Source organism: Capra hircus, chromosome 26, assembly GCF_001704415.2.
Source record: "Capra hircus breed San Clemente chromosome 26, ASM170441v1, whole genome shotgun sequence".
Taxonomy (NCBI): Eukaryota; Metazoa; Chordata; class Mammalia; order Artiodactyla; family Bovidae; genus Capra; species Capra hircus.
Window position 1 is genome coordinate 41,966,394 of NC_030833.1, and position 22,649 is coordinate 41,989,042.

Here is a 22,649-nt window from a genome sequence, read left to right on the forward strand (position 1 = left end):
TTTATTTGAGCCTAAATTAATGGGGTTCATATGGTAAATTAACCTTGAATTTTCAAATAGAGGATAACAACCAAATATAGCTCCCTAAGATATTTTGTTTTACTACTTTCCATTCTATTGCATATTAAAATGGTAAGGGAGGGAAAAACAGGCCCCCTGAGCCTTATTTTACAACAATGTGTTCCCGACACAAAAGCTGTATCTTATTTGAAGCATAATTACTAACAGTAAAGCAGTTCTGAAAAGTTTCTCTGTAGTACTCCATATAGCATATATTAATAGATATGCTTGTCCCTTTACAACTTAAAAACTGAAATGCAGTCTTAAATTATAAATCACTAACTACTTATTTTTCCTGCTATAATTATTTCTAGGAAAATTATTTCCATAAGTCACATAAAAGTTATTTTTAGAATCTAGTTAACTGAAAGGTGTGCAATATGAAGCTAGAAACTATCCCATACAAGGAACATGACAGGTCAAATAAAAGTGACATATAGATTTAGAGACTATCAAAGAGTATCCAGAGCAAATCTGAAGTTGCCCAGATCACAAAAGGAACGTTGAGCTGAACTGGCAGCAGGAGTAAAGGAATCAAGTCAGACTAACAAGACAACAATCAAAAACAAGTTAGCAAATACCAGAACTTCACCATTTAATCTCATTTTCTAGGAATATCTGGAGCTTTTCTCGGCTATCTGGGAGTGCTTTCAACTCACAGGCACTTAAGGCTCAGGTGAGAAGAAAAATTCAGCCACTGATTCATTAGTTACATCAGCTTTACATTCCTTTCAACAAATGTTAACAGGTTTAAATTTAACAAATACTTTCCAAATATGTCACAGTTATATCCACGTTATCAACTTTTATAATCAATTATGCTTTAAATACCAGCCATGCTCATAGACTTCTATGACTTTCTCATTTAATAAAAGATTTTATATTTCTTACTAGATTTTTTTTTCCTTAAAAAGTGTGTTAAATGTTTGGATCTCGTTTCTAAACTGATGATTCACATTGGGAGGAAAGCAGAAATAGAAGGTGCTTGAATTTCCCAGTTGATAAGTGTTAATTATTTACTATTTAAGAACATCTGCCCTAATATATGTCATATAATCATCCCTCTACAAACCAAATTAACGCAGCCTAAAATTTTATTTTCTAAAGTGAAAAGGGCACAGAGGTACAAAAGCATGAGCTACAGAAGTAATGAGAAAGAATGCTCAAAGAGATGGGAATTTTAAGAATAAAGGAGAAATGAACAGAATACTGCAAATATTTTCTAGGTGAAAGGCCCTATTCTAAGCACTTAATGTATATACTGTTTTTTAATACAGAGTACCAGAATTCTATCCTTAGCTTTGCAACTTAAGCCTAGACTTCAGGTTAAGTTACTGAATCTCTGAATCTCAAATACTTTTGTTTTTCTATAAAATAGTAAGACTTGCTGCAATTTCTTCACTGGTTGTTTCAAAGATCGAATGAGATATGAGGAAATATCTTTAAATTATAAAACTGCAAAGGGGTCTACAGTTGTAAATAAGGGGCTGTTATTTGAAGTTGCATAAGTTAGAAATGTCCTGTGTTTTTTTTTAGTTTAAATGTCTCATTACAAGGCAACTCAATACAGTATCTTCATAAACAAATTATAAAAGGAATTTCAATATATTAACTTAAATTCACTTTAGCATAAATTTTAGGTTCCACTGAACACTTTTAAATTTTCTGCTAGTACTGCGAAACCAGAAAGCCAAATAACTGAGGAACTACTAAAGTTTTCTATTTCTCCAAGCAATTTAAGCCTCTCAACTTTCTTTGATGTTTTTATACTATACCAACTCTTCTTGACAGAAAAGTCTACATAAATTTATCTCACTTTGTAAATGAAAACATCACATTCTTCAAAGGTAATATTAAGAACTGCTAGTAAATCTTCCACTTAGAAGCAACCCTATAAATTGGTTCACTTGGCAAGAAATTCGCAAGCTGTAATACAGAGCTGTGAAGCTGCTGTACCTTTTCACTCTGGCAATCCTACTCTAACACTACACTCTACAAACACAAACCAAAGGAAAAGGTAAACTATACAAAGATACTTACAGTAGTGCTGTTTAGCAAATCACAATATTTAGCCTGATGAAATATAACCTGTATAGCTTTTAAAATAAGTACCTATTGACATAAAAAATGTTTATAAAAGAGATCACAGAACAATATGGAAACACTGATTCATAAGATCTAATTATGTTCATATGTACATTAACAGGGAAAGATAAATTCCAGTTGACAGATATAAAACAGAAGTAACTTTTTTCTATTAAACCATTCAAATTTAAGAATAATTCTGAAAATATTTCAAGCCAGATACATTAAGATTCCACTAAGTTAAAAAAAAAATGTTTTTAAAGGAATAATCAAGGCACTGTGAACTTTTAACTATTTAAATTTAAGCAAATTAGAACCACAGAAAAATACGTTATCAAGTCACTGATGTGTGTATGCTTAGTCGCTCAATCGTGTCCCAGTCTTTGCAACCCCATGAACTAATAACACAGAAAAATATCTTATCAAGTCACTGATAATATGAGCAATACTCTTAAAATCCAAAGCATTATTTATTAGTGCATTGAGCTGAGGTGTTTAGTGTATTAGTACCCTCAACTAACTGAATCAGTTTTTCTCCAGAGTAGTTGTTAATTATGAAATAATATATCCAACAACTGTTCAAGCCTGCATCTGTGAACCTCTAAAAATTTAAGTTGCTCAACTAACTGGTTTTAACGAGTACACCGAACAATTACCTTCTTCCTAGGTCTCTGGATGAATACGATAAGACTGATTTCCTGTTTCAGAACTCTGCTGCTGTTAAAATACACACACACACACACACCCCTCCCTACAGCGCTGCTCCCACTAAAAAACATCTAAGATTGACTACTAATAACAAATAATAACGTTCAAAAAGATTATCAGTTCAACAACATGCATTAGACACTTATCAACATTATAAACTTGAACTAAGCCAAATAAAAGCATATTAAGACTGTAAAAATTGAAATTACTTCACTCTTATTACACTAAAGTACCTAAGAGGGTGTCTTTTATGCTCTACTATTCATACTCAATGTTAAGATTTACGCATTACTTCTGTAATATCATTCTATGATAAAAGTCATTCTTTTATCATTTAATAGAAGTAATTACCTAACACATTAGTTTTGGCTACTGTATAGCTATGCAAAAAGATAAAAGGTCATTAACTTTTACAGAAAACAAGACATTCAAAGAGTTAAGGTACAGAAGATGACAAGGGATTTGTCAGCAGTATGACAAAAGCCTAGCAGCATTCAGTGCCAGTTCACTCAGTATTAGCAAACTGTATTCTGGAAGGAAAGAAGATGCCAGGAGTTGTAACTGAATTGACCTTTTAGATACAATCATGAACAAATTTTCTAACATTCAAAACTACCACACACTAGCTAAGAAAAAACAGTTCTAATACAAATATGTTTTCAACAAGTACATTTTCCTTCTATTAATTCAGCCAAAACTGCAAAATTTTTAAATTAACTTCTAACAATCAAATCTACCTTTTAAAGAAAGTCATTAATTTGATACTTTTAAAAGGAAAAAAAGCTCCAAACAAGTATGTACTTACTGCTTCATTTTATATTTGGCTTTAATATTATAAAATCTATAGCTTAAGTCAGAAAATCATTTAGAAATTACCTACTTTTTTCCTCAACCAGCAAAAATAGTGTTGCCTCAGTGCAGTATTTTAAATCTGGGTAAGAACAGTATGAACTAGAAATTCAGGTAGATTTTAAAATATGAAGGCAAACATATTGGCATTTGTTCCTCTACTGGTAAGAATCATGTTACTGATCTTATGATAAGTGCCTTGTTCTAATACTGTGTGATTCATATTCCCACTGATGGTATTTTAGCCATACCGATTTAAAATTGCTTGAATAAGTGTAATTATCCAAAAGAACTTAAATTACATATTTGCTAAAATACTAGCAAAAATTCATCTTAAGATTTAATAAGATAGTTTTAGAATATACTAACAGCTACAAGAATAAGTCTACATAGATGGCTTTGAACTGTTATCAGTCTTAATTCTAGACAGTGTGTTCCATTTTAGTATGAACCCAATTATTGCAACTAGGGGAAGAGACACAATTACTGACCATGATTAGTTATGGAATCTTCATATCCAAAGGAGAACACAGTAAAAAATCTTGGAAAATAATTAAGCTGAAACATTAAAAAAAACTGAGAAACTTTTTCATCCAGTAAATAAACTTTTAAAAACACAACATTTAACACAGAGAAAGACAAAAATACCAACAGTTAGATGGAAAGGAGAGAAATGAAGAGGCGGGAAAGCTCTTAATACCTCACACCCTTTAAATACTATTAAGTAAACAGAACAGGTGAAGACTTTTAAACCTCGAATATTTAGACAGAAAATCTCACCTACATATGCACCACATTCCACGTAAGAGCTATAATTTAGGTATGTACTACCTATCCACCGCCCACCTACCGCCCTACCAAAAAGGGCATCATTCCTTTCATGGCCTACAATTCAAGAATGAACAAATTCTATAAACTGATACTAGTAAAACAATTTGCTTTAATCAGACATTAACTTTAAATTGGCAAGACATTTCTTACACAAGCTAGAAACCCCAGATACAAAGCTACATTTAAGAACATAAATTCAAAATCATATCTAAATATTACATCTGATCATATTAATCACACTTGGCATGGTAACAAACTCAGTAAAAAACAATGTCAACATAATAAAGTAGATTAAAATTAATCAGATCCTATTAAGCCCAATACGCAATTTTAAAGACGGCTAAGAAACGACGACTAAATTCTTAGGGATGATAAGAAATTAACAACCACTGCTGTGGTTGAAAATGTAACACCAAGATTTTACAGAAAACTCATTTACTAGCATAAAGACAAGAACTGAGCTACAGAAAAAAGCAAAGACTTGAAAATCAACTCTTAGGAAACCTAAAGCTTAAAAACCTTATACAATCACAGTACCAAAATCTTGTATAACATAATATCTCAAGTTAAAACATTATGTTTCCACTTACATATCCAAACAATCTTAAAAAAAAAAAAAGATAAGTTCAGACTTTCATTACATAATATTTAGTTCCCAACCACTATCTTCAAATTTTAGTAGAAAAGCATCAACACTGGCATAACCATTGTTTTATTTTTGCAAAAGCTTAAAATTTGATATTTTTTTTAAATTAAAATTAATAGATGATTCCAAAAGGAGAAGTCTCAAAGCCACTTATATCACTAGATTATCTTAACTTTTTCCTATATTTGTGTAACAGATGGCAAGCCTTACTTCTTGGACATTATACAATAATCACAATCTGTGTGACCTTTTCAGCACCAAAAGGAATCCAAATAGCCTTAATAACCACTAACAGTATGGAGGTTCCTTAAAAAACTAAAAACAGAGTTAGCATATGATTATTCAATCCCATTCCTGGTCACATATCTGGAGAAAAACAGGACTGCAAAGGATACATGCACCTCAAAGTTCACTGCAGTACTGCTTACAGCAGCCGAGACATGGAAGGAACCTCAATGTCCATCAACACAGGACTGGATAAAGGAGGTGTGATACATATACACGACAGAATATTACTCAGCCATCAAAAAGGATGAAATACTGCCACTTGCAGCAACATGGACGTGCCAAGAAACTATCACAGTGAGGAAAGCCAGAGAGAGAGGAATCGCATATGGCATCCCTTATATTCAGTGTCTAAAAAGAAAGGATACAAATGAACCTATTTATAAATCAGAATCTGCCTCACAGACTAAAGAGAACAAACTCATGGCTCAGGTGGGGTGGGAAAGCAAGGAAAAGGGATAGCAGTTAGGGAGTTTCAGATCACCACGTACACATCGCTATGTTCAAAATGGATAATCAACATGAACATATTCTATAGCACAGGGAACTCTGTTCAGTGTTATGTGGCAGCCTGGAGGGGAGGGGAGTTTGGGGGGAAATGAATACATATATATGTATTGAGTCCCTCTGCTGCCACCTGAATATTGCTGCCGACTATCAAAATATTGTTAACTAGCTAAATTTCAATATAAAATAACAACTTTTAAAATTTTAAAAGAAAAAAAGAGGGCGAGGACTCAAATCAAAAAGCTAGAAATGAAAAAGGAGAACTGACACTGCAGAAATACAATGGATGTGAAAGAGGTTACTTCAAGCCCATATGCCAATAAAATGAACCACCTGGAAGAAATGAACAAATTCTTAGACATGCACAACTTTCCAAGACCCAGGAAGAAACAGAAAATATTAACAGACCAATCAGAAGTAATGATATTGAAACTGTGATTAAAAATCTTCCAAAGTCCAGGACCACATTGCTACACAAAAAAAATTCTATCAAACATTTAGAGAAGAGCTAACACCTATCCTTCTCAAACTCTTCCAAGATACTGCAGAGGGAAAAACACTGTCGAACTCTTTCTATGAGGCCACCATCACCCTGATACTAAAACCAGACAAAGATAACAAAAAGAAGATTACAGCCCAACATCACTGATGAACACAGATGCAAAAGTCCTCAGCATAACACTGGACTGGCCAAAAGGTTCCTTTGTGTTTCTCCATAAAACGATACAGAAAAATCTGAACACTTTGGCCAATCCAGAACTAGCAAACTGAATTCAGATCCACTTTAAAAGGATCATATACCATGATCAAGTGGAATTTATCTCAAGGATGCAAGGATTCTTCAATATATGCAAATCAATCAATGTGACATTCCACATTAACAAATTTAATAATAAAAACCACACGGGGCAGTTGCTGGCAGTCCAGTGGTTAAGAATCGACCTTGCAATGCAAGGGACAAGTTTAATACCATGTTCCAGGGAGCATCCAAGCCTGTGCACCCAACTACTGAGCCCATACTCTAGAGCCCATGAGCTGCAATTACTAAGCCCATGCACTGCAATTTTGAAGACTACACACCTAGAGCCTGTGCTCCACAACCAGACACGGCATTGCAATGAGAAGCCCACACACAGCAATGAAGAGTAGTCCCCGCTTGCTACAACTAGAGTAAGTTTATGTGCAGCAATGAAGACCCATCACAGAATATTTTAAAAATATATTTTTAAAAAATGGTCGTCTTATAGGCGCAGAAAAACTTTTGACAAAATTCAACACCCATTTATGATTAAAAAAAAAAAAAGGCTCTCTAGAAAGTGGGCATAGATGGAACCTATCTTAACATATTAAAGGTCACATATGGCAAACCCACAGCAATCATTATTTTCAATGGTGAAAAACTGAAAGCATTTCCTCCAAGATCAGGAACAAGACAAAGGTGCCCACTCTCATCACTATTACTCAACACAGTCTTGGAAGTACAAGCCACAGCAATCAGAGAAGAAGAAATTAAAGGAATTCAAATTGGAAAAGAAGTAATACTGTCACTGTTTACAGATGACATGATACTATACTTACAAAATCCTAAAGATTCTATCAGAAAACTATTAGAGCTAATCAATAAATTTAGTAAAGTTGCAGGATACAAAACAAAGAGAAATCTCTTCCATTCCTATACAGTAACAATGAAAGATAAGAAAGAGAAATTAAGGAAACAATTCCATTTACCACTGCAACAAAAAGAAATAAAATCCAATCCTAAGGAGGCAAAAGACTGTACAGAAACCTGTAAGATACTGATTAAAGAAATCAAAGACCACACACACATACGGAGAGATACACCATGTTCTTGGACTGGAAGAATCAATATTGTGAAGGCGACTATACAACTCAAAGCAATCTACATATTCAATGCAATCCCTATCAAATTACCAATGGCATTTCCACAGAACTAGAACAGAAAATCTTACAATTTGTATGGAAACACAAAAGACTCCGAACAGACAAAGCAATCTTGAGAAAGAAGAACAGAGCTGGGGGAATCAGGCTCCCTAACTTCAGACTATACTACAAAGCTACAGAAATCAAGACAGTATGGTACTGGCACAAAAACAGAAATATAGATTAATGGAACAGGACAGAAAGCCCAGAAATAAACCCATACACCTATGGTTAATTATGACAAAAAACAACAAGAATATACAACCAAGAAAAGACAGTCTCAATAGGTGATGCTGGGAAAACTGGATGGCTACATGCAAAACAATGAAATAAGAACACTCTCAAACACCATACACAAAAGTAAACTCAAAATGGATTAAAGATCAAATGTAAAGCCTGACACTACAGAGCTCTTAAGGGGAAACATAGGCAGAACACTCTTAAATCACATAAATCACAGCAAGATCTTTTTTGACCAACCCCTAGAGTAATGAAAATAAAAACAAAAATAAACAAATGGGACCTAATGAAACTTAAAAGCTTCTGCAGAGCACAGGAAATCATAAATAAGATGAAAGGACAGTCCTCAGAATGGGAGAAAATATTTGCAAACAAAGCAACTGACAACAGAATAGTCTCCAAAATACACAAACAGCTCATGCAGCTCAGTATCAAAAAGATAAACCACCCAACAGAAAAATGGGAAGAAGACCTAAACAGGAATTTCTCCAAAGAAGACATACAGACGGCCAATAAACACATGAAAAGATGCTCAACACTGCTGCTGCTAAGTCACTTCAGTCGTGTCCGACTCTGTGCGACCCCATAGATGGCAGCCCACCAGGCTCCTCTGTCCCTGGGATTCTCCAGGCAAGAACACTGGAGTGGGTTGCCATCTCCTTCTCCAATGCATGAAAGTGAAAAGTGAAAGTGAAGTTGCTCAGTCGTGTCCGACCCTCAATGACCCCATGGACTGCAGCCTTCCAGGCTCCTCCGTCCATGGGATTTTCCAGGGAAGAGTGCTGGAGTGGGGTGCCATTGCGTTCTCTGCAACACTGCTAATGTAAATAAAAACTACAGTGAGGTATCACCTCCCACTGGTCAGAACAGCCATGATCAAAAATTCTACAAACAATAAATGCTGGAGAGGGTGTGGAGAAAAGGGAATCCTCCTAGGCTGTTGGTGGGAGTGTAAATTGGTATAGCCACTATGGAGAACAGTATGCAAGTTCCTTCAAAAACTAAAAATAAAACCACCATATTACACGGCAATCCTACTACTGGGCATATAACCTAAGAAAATAGTAATTCAAAAAGACACACGTACCTCAATGTTCACTGCAGCACTATTCACAATAACAATGACATGGAAGCAACCTATATGTCCATCAACAGATGAATGGATAAAGAAGATATGATGCATATAAACAAGGGAATATTACTCAGTCATAAAAAGGAATGAAATTATGCCATTTGCAGATAACAGAATGGACCTAAAATCACTGCAGACAGTAACTGCAGCCATGAAATTAAGACACTTACTCCTTGGAAGAAAAGTTATGACCAACCTAGACAGCATATTCAAAAGCAGAGACATTACTTTGCCAACAAAGGTCCATCTAGTCAAGGCTATGGTTTTTCCAGTGGTCATGTATGGATGTGAGATTTGGACTGTGAAGAAGGCTGAGCACCGAAGAATTGATGCTTTTGAACTGTGGTGTTGGAGAAGACTCTTGAGAATTCCTTGGACTGCAAGGAGATCCAACCAGTCCATTCTAAAGGAGATGAGTCCTGGGTGTTCTTTGGAAGGAATGATGCTAAAGCTGAAACTCCAGTACTTTGGCCACCTCATGCGAAGAGTTGACTCATTGGAAAAGACTCTGATGCTGGGAGGGATTGGAGGCAGGAGGAAAAGGGGACCGACAGAGGATGAGATGGCTGGATGGCATCACCAACTTGATGGACGTGAGTTTGGGTGAACTCCGGGAGATGGTGATAGACCGGGAGGCCTGGCGTGCTGCAATTCATGGGGTCACAAAGAGTCGGACCCGACTGAGTGACCGAACTGACTGAACGGACCTAGAGATTGTCATACAGAGTGAAGGAAGTCAGAAAAACACATACTATACATTAATGCATATATGTGGAATTTAGAAAAATGATATAGATGAACTTATTTGCAAAGCACAAATAGACACAGAGGTAGAGAAAGAGGACAAACCTAAGAATACCAAAGGGGAAGTGGAGGTGGGATAGATTGGGACCCTGGGATCGGCACATATACACTACTACGTATAACATCCATAACTAATGACAGCTGACTGTGTAGCATAGCACAGAGGATTCTACTCAGTGCGCCATGGTGACCTAAGCAGGAAGGAAGTCCAAGGAAGCAGGGATATATGGATATGTGTAGCTGATTCACTTTGCTGTAGAGCAGAAACACAACGCTGTTCAGCAACTATACACACTCCCCCCAAAAGGAATTGAAACAATTATATCCCATTTGGAAAATGTTACACTAAAAAGTAATTTTGTTTAAAAAAGAGAAAGTGTTTCTTTTGCAATATTTTTGTTCTAACTACATGAATTAATAAATTCACTGAGAATAATCATTTACCTAATAAGGTTAAACTCATTTCCATGTTTTTGTAACTGATAGTTAAAAATAAAATTTTATATAGACTATCACAAAAATTAATAGATTATTAATGCAAATACACAGCAAACCTGCATCAATTACTATCACCAGTTACTACGACCAAGGCAACCAAGTAAATATAAATTGCTATCATTCAAAATATGCTCTAGGGCAGGGGTCCCTAAGCTCAGGGATACAATGCCTGATGATCTGAGGTGGAACTGATGTAATAAATAACAGAAATGAACTGCACAATAAATGTAATGTGCTTCAATCATCCCAAAACCACCTCCCCTATTCTGGCAAATATAAAAATTATCTTCCATGGAATCAGTCCCTGGTGCCAAAAAGGTTGGGGACTGCCACTCTAGGGAACAGAAACATCTCGACAAGTAAAACCCTTTCTAATTAAAGAGAGGAAAGCAACAGGGTTATAATAACTTTAACACAAAATGATGTGATAGTTTAATCAAATGACTTCTGTATCCACTTTCAACACAACAGAATACTCCTACCACAGCAAAAGAAAATGACAGATCAAAAGTAGCTAAATTCCATTTTGCCTCACTTCAATATTATTAAAATATGCTTAAATTTTAAATATGCAATACCTATCATACAGTAAGGGGGAAAAAAGCTGCTAGACATTAAACTTCAGCTACTTTTGTGTAACAGGTTATAATCTTGTGAATCAAAATAATGAAAGCCTTTTCGAATATTTAGGTTATCTTAAATTCACAGTAAGGAAAATAAAAAAAGAACAGGAAAAAAAATTTGCCAAATATTAGAAAAATGTTTAATGTGTAACTACAGAGAAACAAATATTTCTGGTGATTCTGCCATTTAAAATAATTAACGAAATTATGAGGTGCTTTGGAAATTGTTAAAACACACACCTTCAAGTTCAAACATACACACACACCTTGCAGTTCAAACACACACACACCTTTAAGTTCAAACACACACACCTTTAAGCTCACTATGATGAATAATATTTTAAAATAGATTGATATCAACAAAAACTAAAAGCTAACATGGAAACATGAAGTTCCAGAGAAGTAAAATTCTTTAAGTAGTTTTTATAAAATTTTCTTAAGAAAACGGAGTTTTTTATTCATATACTGAAATAAACACCATATTTATTCAAATAAATTATAGCAACAAGTGCTATTTACTTTTCTTAAATGTGAAGTTATCACATGATTAGCAGCCCTGGTTTTAAAATATTTATCAGTATCTCTGACTAGCTCCTATAATTTCATAAAGAATCAAAAGAGTCAAAACTTAAATTTCATAAGGATTTTTAAAATAGGCCTTGACATCTGCCTGTGCAAAGTTGACAAGCAAAGCAAATTGTAATATCAAGCGAACAGAAAAAAATAATCATAGCAAACAATCTATTCCTAGAACACTTTCGTAATTATGTTTGTCCTAAAAACAAAACAAAACTCAGAATCCACTAAGCTACTCCCTTGGCATCTTCCCGTCTCCGGATTAAACTAAAACTCTGTCCCTATTTTTTCTAAAAACTTCACACATTAATGCAAGTTTTTAAATGTAGATAAGTAAAGCACTTATTCAATGGGCTGACAGCCCATTGGGGTCTCAGAAAGAATGTAACACATCCATCAGAGAACCTTAGCTGGCCCTACTTTCCTCATCTGGAAAGAAACAAGACATTTTTAGAACTTGTCAGAAATTTGCCATTTTACATCAGCATATGTAACCACATCTGATTATAACAAAAGCAGCTTTAGAATCAAAAAGTCTAAGATTAAAGAATGCATTGAACACCACAAAATAAGTATCCTGTAAGTAAAGTATCTCCTAATTACGTAACTACTTTTAAAACTAATGGCAATATAAAAATGAAAAAAAAATGCTTTAATAAAGCATATCCATCCTGTTAGAGAAGTTTTATGTAACATCCTTCTGAATACCTCATATAGTGCAATATACTTAACTTGAAAATATCTTCAGCCTTTTCTGACAGAAGTTCAAAGCAACACTTTCACAATCAGCCAAGTAACACATGAGCCTTCTTCAAATTTTTGTTACCAGGGAACTTTTGTGGAAAAATTTCTTATAAAGAATACTAGCCTAGCAGCAGTCAAAAAATACAGATGTTAAAAGCCTAGCTCTATCATTTATTAGCAATTTGACCTTCTTAAATACCACAACCTAAGGGCAAAGGTACTGACTTGCATAAAATATCATACGTATTATATACCAAACACTTAAACCTCTAAATCAGAGTTTCTCAACCTCAGCAATGTTAGCAATTTGAGCTAGACAATTATTTGTTGTGGATGAGGCTGTTCTGTGCATTGTAGGATGCTTAGCAGCATTCCTTGCCTCTACGCCGAGACAGATGACAATAGCTTCCGCCCTTTGCCCCTCTTCCCCAAGCTGCGACCACCAAAAATGTCTCTGACATTGCCAGATACCCAGACAAGGCAGACGGGGGTCACCCGCAGCTGGCAACCAAGATTCTGAAAATATATTCTTCCAACCAACCTAAAAAAAGTACACACAAGGGTCTTTACCACGTTAGAGATATGAAAACCAAGGTTCACCAAGGTTAAGTATTTTGTCTTTTATTACGTAACTGATAAATAGCCAAGCAAGGACTTAAGCTAGACTTTAAATCTAGCTAATTTCCAAATCTATACACCTTCCATTCCACTATGCTTTTGTAAAACTCATTGTCTTCATCTGCAAAAATTAGAGTAACAATTGCCATCTGAGCTATCTCGTATTTACAAATAAAATGATATGTATGTATAAATTCTATTAAACTAAAGGAGGTAACATATTAAGGATTTGCTTGACAGGAGATTCCCCTGATGCTGGGAAAGACTGAAGGCGGGAGGAGAAGGGGACAACAGAGGATGAGATGATTGGATGGCATCATCGACTCAATGCACAAGAGTTTGAGTAAACTCCAGGAGCACAGGGAGGCCTGGCGAGCTGCAGTCCATGGGGTCGCAGAGTCGGACACGACTGAGCAACTGAACTGAACTGAACTGACAGGAGATAATGTAATACAGTGGTTCACAAAGTGTGATCCCCAGACTACCATCATCAGTATCGTCTGGGAACTTAATGAAATATAAATTCCCAGGCCCCAACTCAGATGTTAATGAATCTGAAACTCTGGAGGTGGGGCAAGTAATCTATGACTTAAGTCTTACAAGTTTTTTACATGCCCATCTAAAGTTTGAGAACCACTGATGTACGTAACGGGAAAAATACTGCATCATCAGGTGCCTAAAAACCCAGCACCCTCTTTGGACTCAATCTTCTGGTAGCCTTTAACAAGTTACTGATTTTTTTTTTTTTTTGGAGCTACAATTCCTGTATTAAAAAATGAGGAAAGTAATGCTTGTACCATATTTTAGGCTGCTCCTTTTTTCTTGCAAAATCAAATGTATTAACAATTATTAAAGGCTTTGTTAATGAAAAATGCTAAAACAAATATAAGACACAGGGTATATGCTAGCTAATTCTATTTCATTTTTCAAAAAACATCCCTTCTGGCTTAAGTCCTCATTTCTTCATCTTTCATATTTCATAAATGAAAAAGTGAAAATGTTAAATAAATTTTACAACAAAGCTAAGTTAAGCCTGACAAAGTATTATTTTCACATAATAAAAGAAAAAAAGTCTACACATTTCACTTTAACTCTGATAGATTCAAAGTCACTGATAAATACATAAAAATAATACCTAAAAAATATCAAGCGTGGTAACATTCCCCAAACTTCATTTTAAACGTAGAATAAAGATTTCCATTCTATTTATTTAATCTCCAGTAAGTTCCAAATAAATAGAATACTCAAACCGAAGTGTCTCACTAAATTCATGATAGCAAAAGAATTTTAAATGAAAAGAAAAAAAAACTATATATTAAAACAAGGACTTGTTTGCAATTCAACATGTATGCTGTACTTATAAATCACTTTAAGAATATATCTGATTCGGGACTTCCCTGGTGGTCCAATAGTTAAGAACTCATCTTCCAACGCAGGAGACAAAGGCTCAATTCCTGGCCAGGAAATTAAGGTCATACGTGCCGCAGGACAACTAAGCCTGCGTGCCACACGAGAGCCCGTGTGCACAACTAGAGAACCCATGCACCACAATTCCTAAGCCCATGTGCTTTAGAGCCTGGGCTCCACAACAAGGAAGCCCGTGGGCCACAACCAGAGAAAGCCCAATCACTGCAACAAAGACCCAGAACAGCCAAGATTTATTTTTTTTTAATTTAGGAAAAAAACCATATATATCTGATGTAAGGACTACCTGCTTCAAATCACAACCAATTTATAACACCTTAAATAATTACATCTTCCTTAAAAGATCAAAAATACTAAATATATAAAATTAGCAGAATGCAATTAACACTAGTTAATATTTAGTTTATTTGGTTATTAAATTATTAAAGATTTAATAATTTAGTCAATTAATTAGTAATTAATACTAAAGAAGTGAGAACCTTATTCTACTCAGCCTAAAAACCTACAAAAAGCAAAAGAAATAGAACGGAAAGCTATTCTGAAGGGCTTTAACAACACTAAATCAACTATGTTTGGGGTAGTGATATAAAACAAAATTCAGGTGCATGTAACACAATACAGAGAAGCGAGGGAATTGTAGACAATTAAGTTTTCCTAGAAGTTGTCAAAATGCACAGTTCAATTCTGCAACCTAGACTTGGACCAAAAATACAGCTAGTTTACCTAACATATAACAAAACACGTAGAAATCATGTAATCAGAGAGTTGCATACATAATTAGACAGCACAATTCATTTTGTAATACAAAACAAATAAGGAAAAAACAAAAACCTCCCTGGTAATCAAGTGCTTCAGTACTGAGGGCACTGTGACACAGCAAGGAGTCCCGAACAGGGAAAGAAAAAAAAAAGACTGATCCCTATACACAAGAAACCAACGGCCTCTAATAGGCAGGTCTCAAGCTTATTCCATTTTCCCCACACCTGGTAAGAATAAATTAAGAAAAAAATCTTTTAGTTCTTCCCATTTCTAGGGCCTAAAACTGGATCAAAAGTGAAAATGGGAAATAATACAAAGGTTTAACCTAAATATAACTCCCATATTAATGCACTGCCAATTATTTGAAGTGCAAATAATAATGTTATAAATGTAACTTGGCGTTCAAAGCTGCATGACTCCAAAAATCTGAACTTAAATGTTACAGTGCCTTCACTGATAGTTTCTGTAACTGCTGTATCACATAATAAATTTTTTGAGACAGAGATGATTCTGCGAATAAAACACGATATTTTAGTTGACCTGTCTTTAACGCTAAAGAAAATTTAATATTTTAACAAATTTTTAATGTTATAATGAAATTTTATTTTTCTACTTCATATAGAGGAAGTTTTCATCATACCTTAGTATTTAAAGCAAATAGTCTTTGATTACTATGATTAATGCTTCCATAGTATGAGGGAGCAGAGGGTCAAACTACTTGTGATGAAACAGCAAAATCAGACATTTTATACTCAGAGCTCCTAAAGGAATACTCCTATTTTAAAAAATACTCATAGCATGAACCAATTTATATGGCAACATATCCAAAACTGAGGAAATTCAGTTAAAATCACTGCTCCTCCCATACATGAAAAGACAAATAATTTCTCATACATGGGTAACCTGGAATTATAATTTTTAACAGCAGCAGTGCCCAATTAAATATTTACAAGGTGGCAAGTGCTATGCCATTACTTATCTCATTTATTCTTCAAAATAAACATTATATGGGTGGGTACCATTATCCCACTTTCACAAATAATACAGATTGAGAAAAGTTAAGCAACCTACACAAAGTCACTCAGCTACTAAGTGTCAGAGTCAGGATTCCAACACAGGCAGTGTTGGTTCCAGAGCCTACAGTGCCACCTTAAAATCTAAAATGAAACAATGTACAAACAATGTGTGGAAATAACTCATACTCAATATTTTAATGTAATTTAAAACAGATTTAACCTTATTTAAAACTTATAAAACCATACCCACTAGGCGGACTCTTCTTTAATGAGAAATTCAACTTTTAGAAATACTACTATGATTGCCTAACTTTGTATTCACATACATAAAAGTATTCAAACACTTCTAAGTTAGATTCACTGTCCATAGCTGAAGTGATGACTACTATAATAACTAAGTGTGTAACAACTTAAAATATGATATATAAATAGTCTTTTTTTCCCACACTACATACAGGTTAAGAATAATTTTCTGCTGGAAGGTATTGCCATAGTATCCAAATCTGCCAAAAGGACCAATAAGTACACACCTAATACCCTGAAGATGTCCACTCATCTCTGAATGCAAACTGCTGCAAATGAAGTGAATCTGCCTTAACTATACTGAACTAAATTGAAACTTTCCATACGAAATTAATTCACCCCAAGTTATGTTTATTCTTCTTAAATCAGTATTTTTCCAACAGTTTTTTTAATTCCAATGCAAATTATTTTAAAAGTACCAAACTGCTAATAGCTTTTCTGTAGCCAATGAAAAAATTCCCAAAAGTAGGGAATAGTAGGTGAACAGTCAAATCCAATATACTAATTTCACCTTTCCTAAGTATTTTAAGTAAAACTGAATATTTACTGAAATAATTTCTGACCCCAATCTCACAGTCTGATACATCTTAAGCCACTATCCTTAGAATAAACCCTAACAGAAATCAGACCACATAATACTGACTTTACTTAAAATCATGTTTATCTAACAGAAAAAGAGAGGAGAAAAGAGTGACAGTTCTATGAAATACAAACAGAACTTCGGAACAAAGAGTGTCTACAGGAAAAAATGTATACCAAATACATTTCCTTCATTATCATTAACAACATTTTTCTGAAAGCTAACCTCTTAATAGTACAGCCAAGCCCTAACATTTCAAGTTAAGTGAAAAACTGTCGTAAACGTGCAAACTTCTAAATTTCTTTTTACAAACTCCAATTTCACATACAATATTAATATAAAAACATTTCCTATGCTGCTGTCTTACTAGAAAGGTTGAGGTAAAAATTTAAAAATAGAATGTCTGAGAGTGATTTAATGTAGAAATTTTGTGAACTGATTTTCCCATAATAAATACTCTTACATTAAAAGTCACTGAAGTGATTACTTAAGTGGCTTAAAAATTAAAAAGTATTAAGCTATCACCACATGAACAAATAGCAAATGGGGCAAATCTCAAAATGAGGACATCTGAAAATCAGACTTCCAAAAAGTATTTTGTGACTTTAAGAGGTCTGTATTGTTTTTTTAGTGGTTTATGGAAAAAAGGAGATACTATACTATACCACACAAAAATTAAAATATCACCAGCTACCTTCAATGTTGTTAAAATTCTAAAAGGTAATATATACAAATGCATCTTTCTTTACTATCTCTCTAAAACTATATTTTAAATTAACGTAGTTATGTCTCACCATATTTTATATTTACTATTTCTTTAGTGTATCATAAACAATGTTAAATCTACACTGATGACTACTATACTATAGTGAAAACTTTTACAATGAACAGCAATAAATTCCTTTTTCTTTATATTAAGAATTACATAAACCGTAAATTTCTCAGATGTGCTTTATTCTTTAGTACCCTTTATGAAAATGAAGTTTGTAGATTATCCTGTAACAATTAGGTGGCCCAGTCATTTTGTACAGGAAAGAGATACAACTTAACTGATATAAAAAGTGTAAAATAAAAACTTTTGAGTAGAATCTTTTTTTAAAAAAATCTTCACTATACAGTCATTTCAGTAATCACTAATCTTAAAAGATAACAGCTAACTTCAACAGTCACTATACTCTCTATGAATTAAAAAGTTTCCCCTATGAACATTAATTATTTGAAAAGATGCAAACTTATCAAACAATTAAAATTCAATAAAGCCTAAAGTGTCCATGAAATCTAAAAACAATGAATTTTTTATAGTCTCATGTTCAGTACTACTTTTCAGACTAATATTAAGGATAAACCCCCACCAACAAATTATTTTTAGAATAACTCAATTTTGCAAAAAAAAGAAAAAAAAAAAAAAAACCAACCATAGTCCTCAATTTTCCTTTAAGGAAGTCACTTCATTACTGACTTTTGTAAAAATACTCCAATCACTACTTTCATTAAAGAACTGAACTTTGAGAAGGCTAACTGTTGAAATAGATACTACAACTTGTCAGAGAAAAAGCCTTCAATGGCCATTTTAATTTTTCCCCCACCACAATAAACACAAAACACTGAAGTGAAACCAAGCAAACCAGAGCCTTAGTGTATCAAAATTATTGGAAGTGCAACTATCAAAAAGGCAAACCCTTTACTGACTTTCCTAACATGATTTTTTTTCATATCAACATTTGGCTCAATAAAACCACAACTCTAGAAATTAAGTGTTATTAGTCATTTGATGCAATATATGATAATGCTTTCTATGCATACCATAACTAAAAGGACAGTTTGAGAGAAAGTTGTAAGTCACATAAATTTCACACACAGAGGCACGCACCCTGAAATCAAAGGAGAAATGGCTAATTGCTGCACTGCTCACATATAAAAACCTGGTAGAATAATGATAGTCTTATAACTCTGATAATTTTAAATCAAAAATAGCAAAAATACCATTTTTATGCAAAATTAGCATAAACATACTCTGAATACTAAAAGCAATCTGCCGAACAAACAGCATTCTAGAAAATTTTTTGAATGGGGGTTTACTTTAAAAAGTTAAACATTTAATTAATTTGGTCCTATACATCTAGATGACTGTCAAGTCACACCAATAGACTACTTCTGAAATAGGTTACAAATGAGAAGAAACAAGTTTAAGTATTTTTCATGATTATCTTCTGGGCAAACAGGTCAAGCTCAGCTTTAGCACTTTTTCAATTAATGCAACTCCAAAATGTCCAAATATTCTTTTAAAATACTATTTTTAAACTTAACAGAAAACTTAAGTTATGTGTGTGGTAAAGCTACTTCTTCAGTAACTTTTACCTTCACTTCATATCAGAAACTTGGGCAAAATCAGCTGCAAATACTACGTATGTATATATGTATGTGCAGATATATAATCCAAAGAAATAAAACCTCCTCATGTATGTAACATTTTTCTTCAAAAATATCTTCCCCATAGTTTTTAGCTAGAGATACAGACACTTCAGTGTCACTCTATTAGGCAAAATGTTTAGTGATACTTGCTAAGAAACCATTTTTTTTGAGTATACTCTATTAACACCTACACAACTGCTTAGTTTTAACTAAGTATTGTCCACTGCTACAATTCATATCACCAAATTTTTTTGTCTTAAATAGAAACCTTAATAAAATGCTTCAGTCACCTCAGACCAATAACTTAATCCTATTTTTCATGCCTTATACACTGGCCTACCAGTGACTCTCAATTCCTAACATATTTCCCATTCTGCCAAAAAGGAGGGCTCTACCTCCTATCCTTGATCAAAATTTGTTCATTATACCTGAAACTGCGAAGATTCATGCCTTTCAATAACCACTATCTTTTGAAATACAAAAGCCTAACTTTCAGACAGCCAGCTGTACCCCAATGAAATTCTTGGGTTTCTGTCTTATTCAACAAGCTGACTCAGTAAATTTAATACACCATATGAAAAAAGCGAACACACCTACAATCCAAAGATGGAGTAAATCCACTCTTGCCAGCATTTCTGGTTATCAGCTGATAAATTATATTTGATGTTCTACACAAGTCAGAGTAAAATTAACGGATACCTCAAGGTGTCACAGGACCTGAAACCTAAATAAAGCTGAGTATCAATTCAAGTATCACAATCAATACTTAAATTTTAAGTGAAACTGAAGTTTAATCTCTGCAATCACCATTTGCTACACACAATACCCTTGAACCTACATAACATTATCATCTGAGATCAAAAACCACTCAATCTCCATTCTATTACCTGTCAGAAGAGCACTGAATCTACAATGCTACTGAACTGTACATTTCATGTCCTATTCTCCATCATCTTAGAGACCATAAAAAAAAAGCAAATTTAACAAAATCTACTAAGAGCGTCTTTGAGAAGTATCAAAGACTATTGATTTCAAACTACAAAACTTCTAAACGCGGTTCAAAGTTGTAATTAACTTAGTTTTAACACAGAAACCTACTTTTGCCTTCAAATGAGCACCATATATGCTAAAATGATTCTCTCTAAAGTTATGCAAATCAGTTCACAACTCACATTTTAAAAGAATCTATCAATGCAACCCAGGAAACTAAAAACAATCACTGCATGATTCTGATGCAATAAGCCGTACGTGCAACACTAATTTTCCTTTTAATCTGATCTATACCCTTGATCTAGGGCCTAAAGCCAAGATTTAATCGAAATATGCTCAAGCTCAAAGCACCTACTTTTCTGTTCATTTAGTAGACCGGATTACCGAGCTCACTAATCCACTAACAGTGTACTGGATTCTGCGGACAATAGCCCTTAGAAAGAGACCCATCGGTGCCTTGACACTTGCAACCAGGCAAGAGTTCCGTCTAGCCGAACACACCCTAGGCTGAATGCATTCAAAAAAGACACAAAATATACATCTAGAAATCCGACCGGGGTTAAATGTCACCCACACTATGGACATTTTTTCGCATCCGTCTATTCCCACGTTATCAGAGAGAGTGACAGAAAGGCAAAGAGGAGCAGCAGCCACAGAAATGGATACAGGTCAAGTCTAAGTCGAATCCATCCTCTTGATATCTCCTTTTGTTTCTGCTAACGATCTCTTTGATGATGGCTGTCATGTCTGGGAGCCTGTGGCTGAAGAAAAAGGAGGAGAGAGATGGCAGAAGCTGCTGGTGGCGGGGCTTCTTCTGCAGGATGGAAATGGCTCTGGACTTGGCGGTGGCTGATGCCCCTCGCTCTGCTGCCGCTTGGCTCTGGACCGCAGCCGGGTAATGGCTGCTGCGGCGGCTGCTGGATGGTTGCAGCGACTGGGCCTGCTTCTCCTCAGCAGCCAGGGGTCTGGCAGCGGCGGCAGCGGAATGGGGAGAAGAATAATCCTCGGAACGGCTGCCTCCTCCGGCGGCCTCCGGAGCCCGGGCCAGGGGGGGTGCGGCGGCGGCGGAGGGGAGGTTTAAAACCGGCCCGGGTCCCTGGATGTGCCGCCGCCGCCGCCGCCGTGTTGGAGGCAGTAGAAGGGGAGAGACCAACTCTCCGGCGTTCCCAGCCCTGGAAATGGTGACAGGCGACTCCGACCCCCTCCCCGGAGCTGCGGCCGCCGCCGCCGCCGCTTCTCCCCCCCGCTCCAGGAGCGGGAGGTGCCGCCGCCGCGCCTCAGCCGGCTCCCGCCCGAGCCCACGGCTTCCACCTTCCCTTTCAGGAGAAGCCGAGAAAGAGGCTGCACGGTTAGAAAAGACGAAGAGGGGGCGAGAAACGCCGCCGCTGCCGCCGCCGCCGGCCGGCCGGCTCCCCGAGGGCGCTGCCCCCGCGGCTGCTCACAGGCGCTGAGAGGGGCTCTGGGCTGCGGCCGCCGCCGTCTCTCATCTCCCTCGCCTGAGCCCGGCCTCGCCTCGCAGCGGCTCAACTCTCAAACTTCCATCATGGCTGCAGCTTCCGAGAGGAGAGATCTGAGCGCAGCCGCGTCCCGGCGCCCGAGCGCGTATCCTGCCGCAGTGCACAAAGAGTCCCGCCACATCACCGCCCGCCGGCCTGCCCGCCCCCTCCGCCGCCGCCGCGCCGGGAGTCCGGGCGCCTCGGGAGCCCGAGGGGAGGAGGGAGGCGTACCCGACCGCGCCAAGGGAGGGAAGGGCAGGGCCGAGACTGTAGGGAGGCGGCAGAAGGTGCAGCTCCGGGTCCCCAACCTGCAGGCGCACTGAGCATGCCCAGTATGACTGCCTAATGCTAGATCGGGCTTGTTGCGAGGCGCCCGCCTGTAACTGCACTTGCCGCGGCTTCTTCTGCAGCAACGCAGGGTGGGGGGAACGAGCTGAGCCACGGCCGGTGCCGTAAACTATTGCGAAGGTGGGCAGGCGGGGACGGGCAGCGGGGGGAGGGAAGGGGAGCGGTGAAGGTTG

At 36.2% G+C, this 22,649-nt stretch overlaps 1 protein-coding gene across 2 annotated transcripts in view; it reads right to left on the minus strand.

Moving 5' to 3' along the window:
• Positions 1–22,383, minus strand: part of PTEN (phosphatase and tensin homolog) — a 101,923-nt gene extending 79,540 nt beyond the window's left edge. The window contains exon 1 of one of the 2 annotated variants that reach the window (XM_005698175.3): positions 21,299–22,383. In XM_005698175.3, coding sequence (XP_005698232.1) covers positions 21,299–21,377 — 79 coding nt within the window. In that variant the 5' untranslated portion in view covers positions 21,378–22,383. The remainder of the gene's footprint in view (positions 1–21,298) is intronic. The other variant, XM_018041335.1, reaches the window with a different exon arrangement.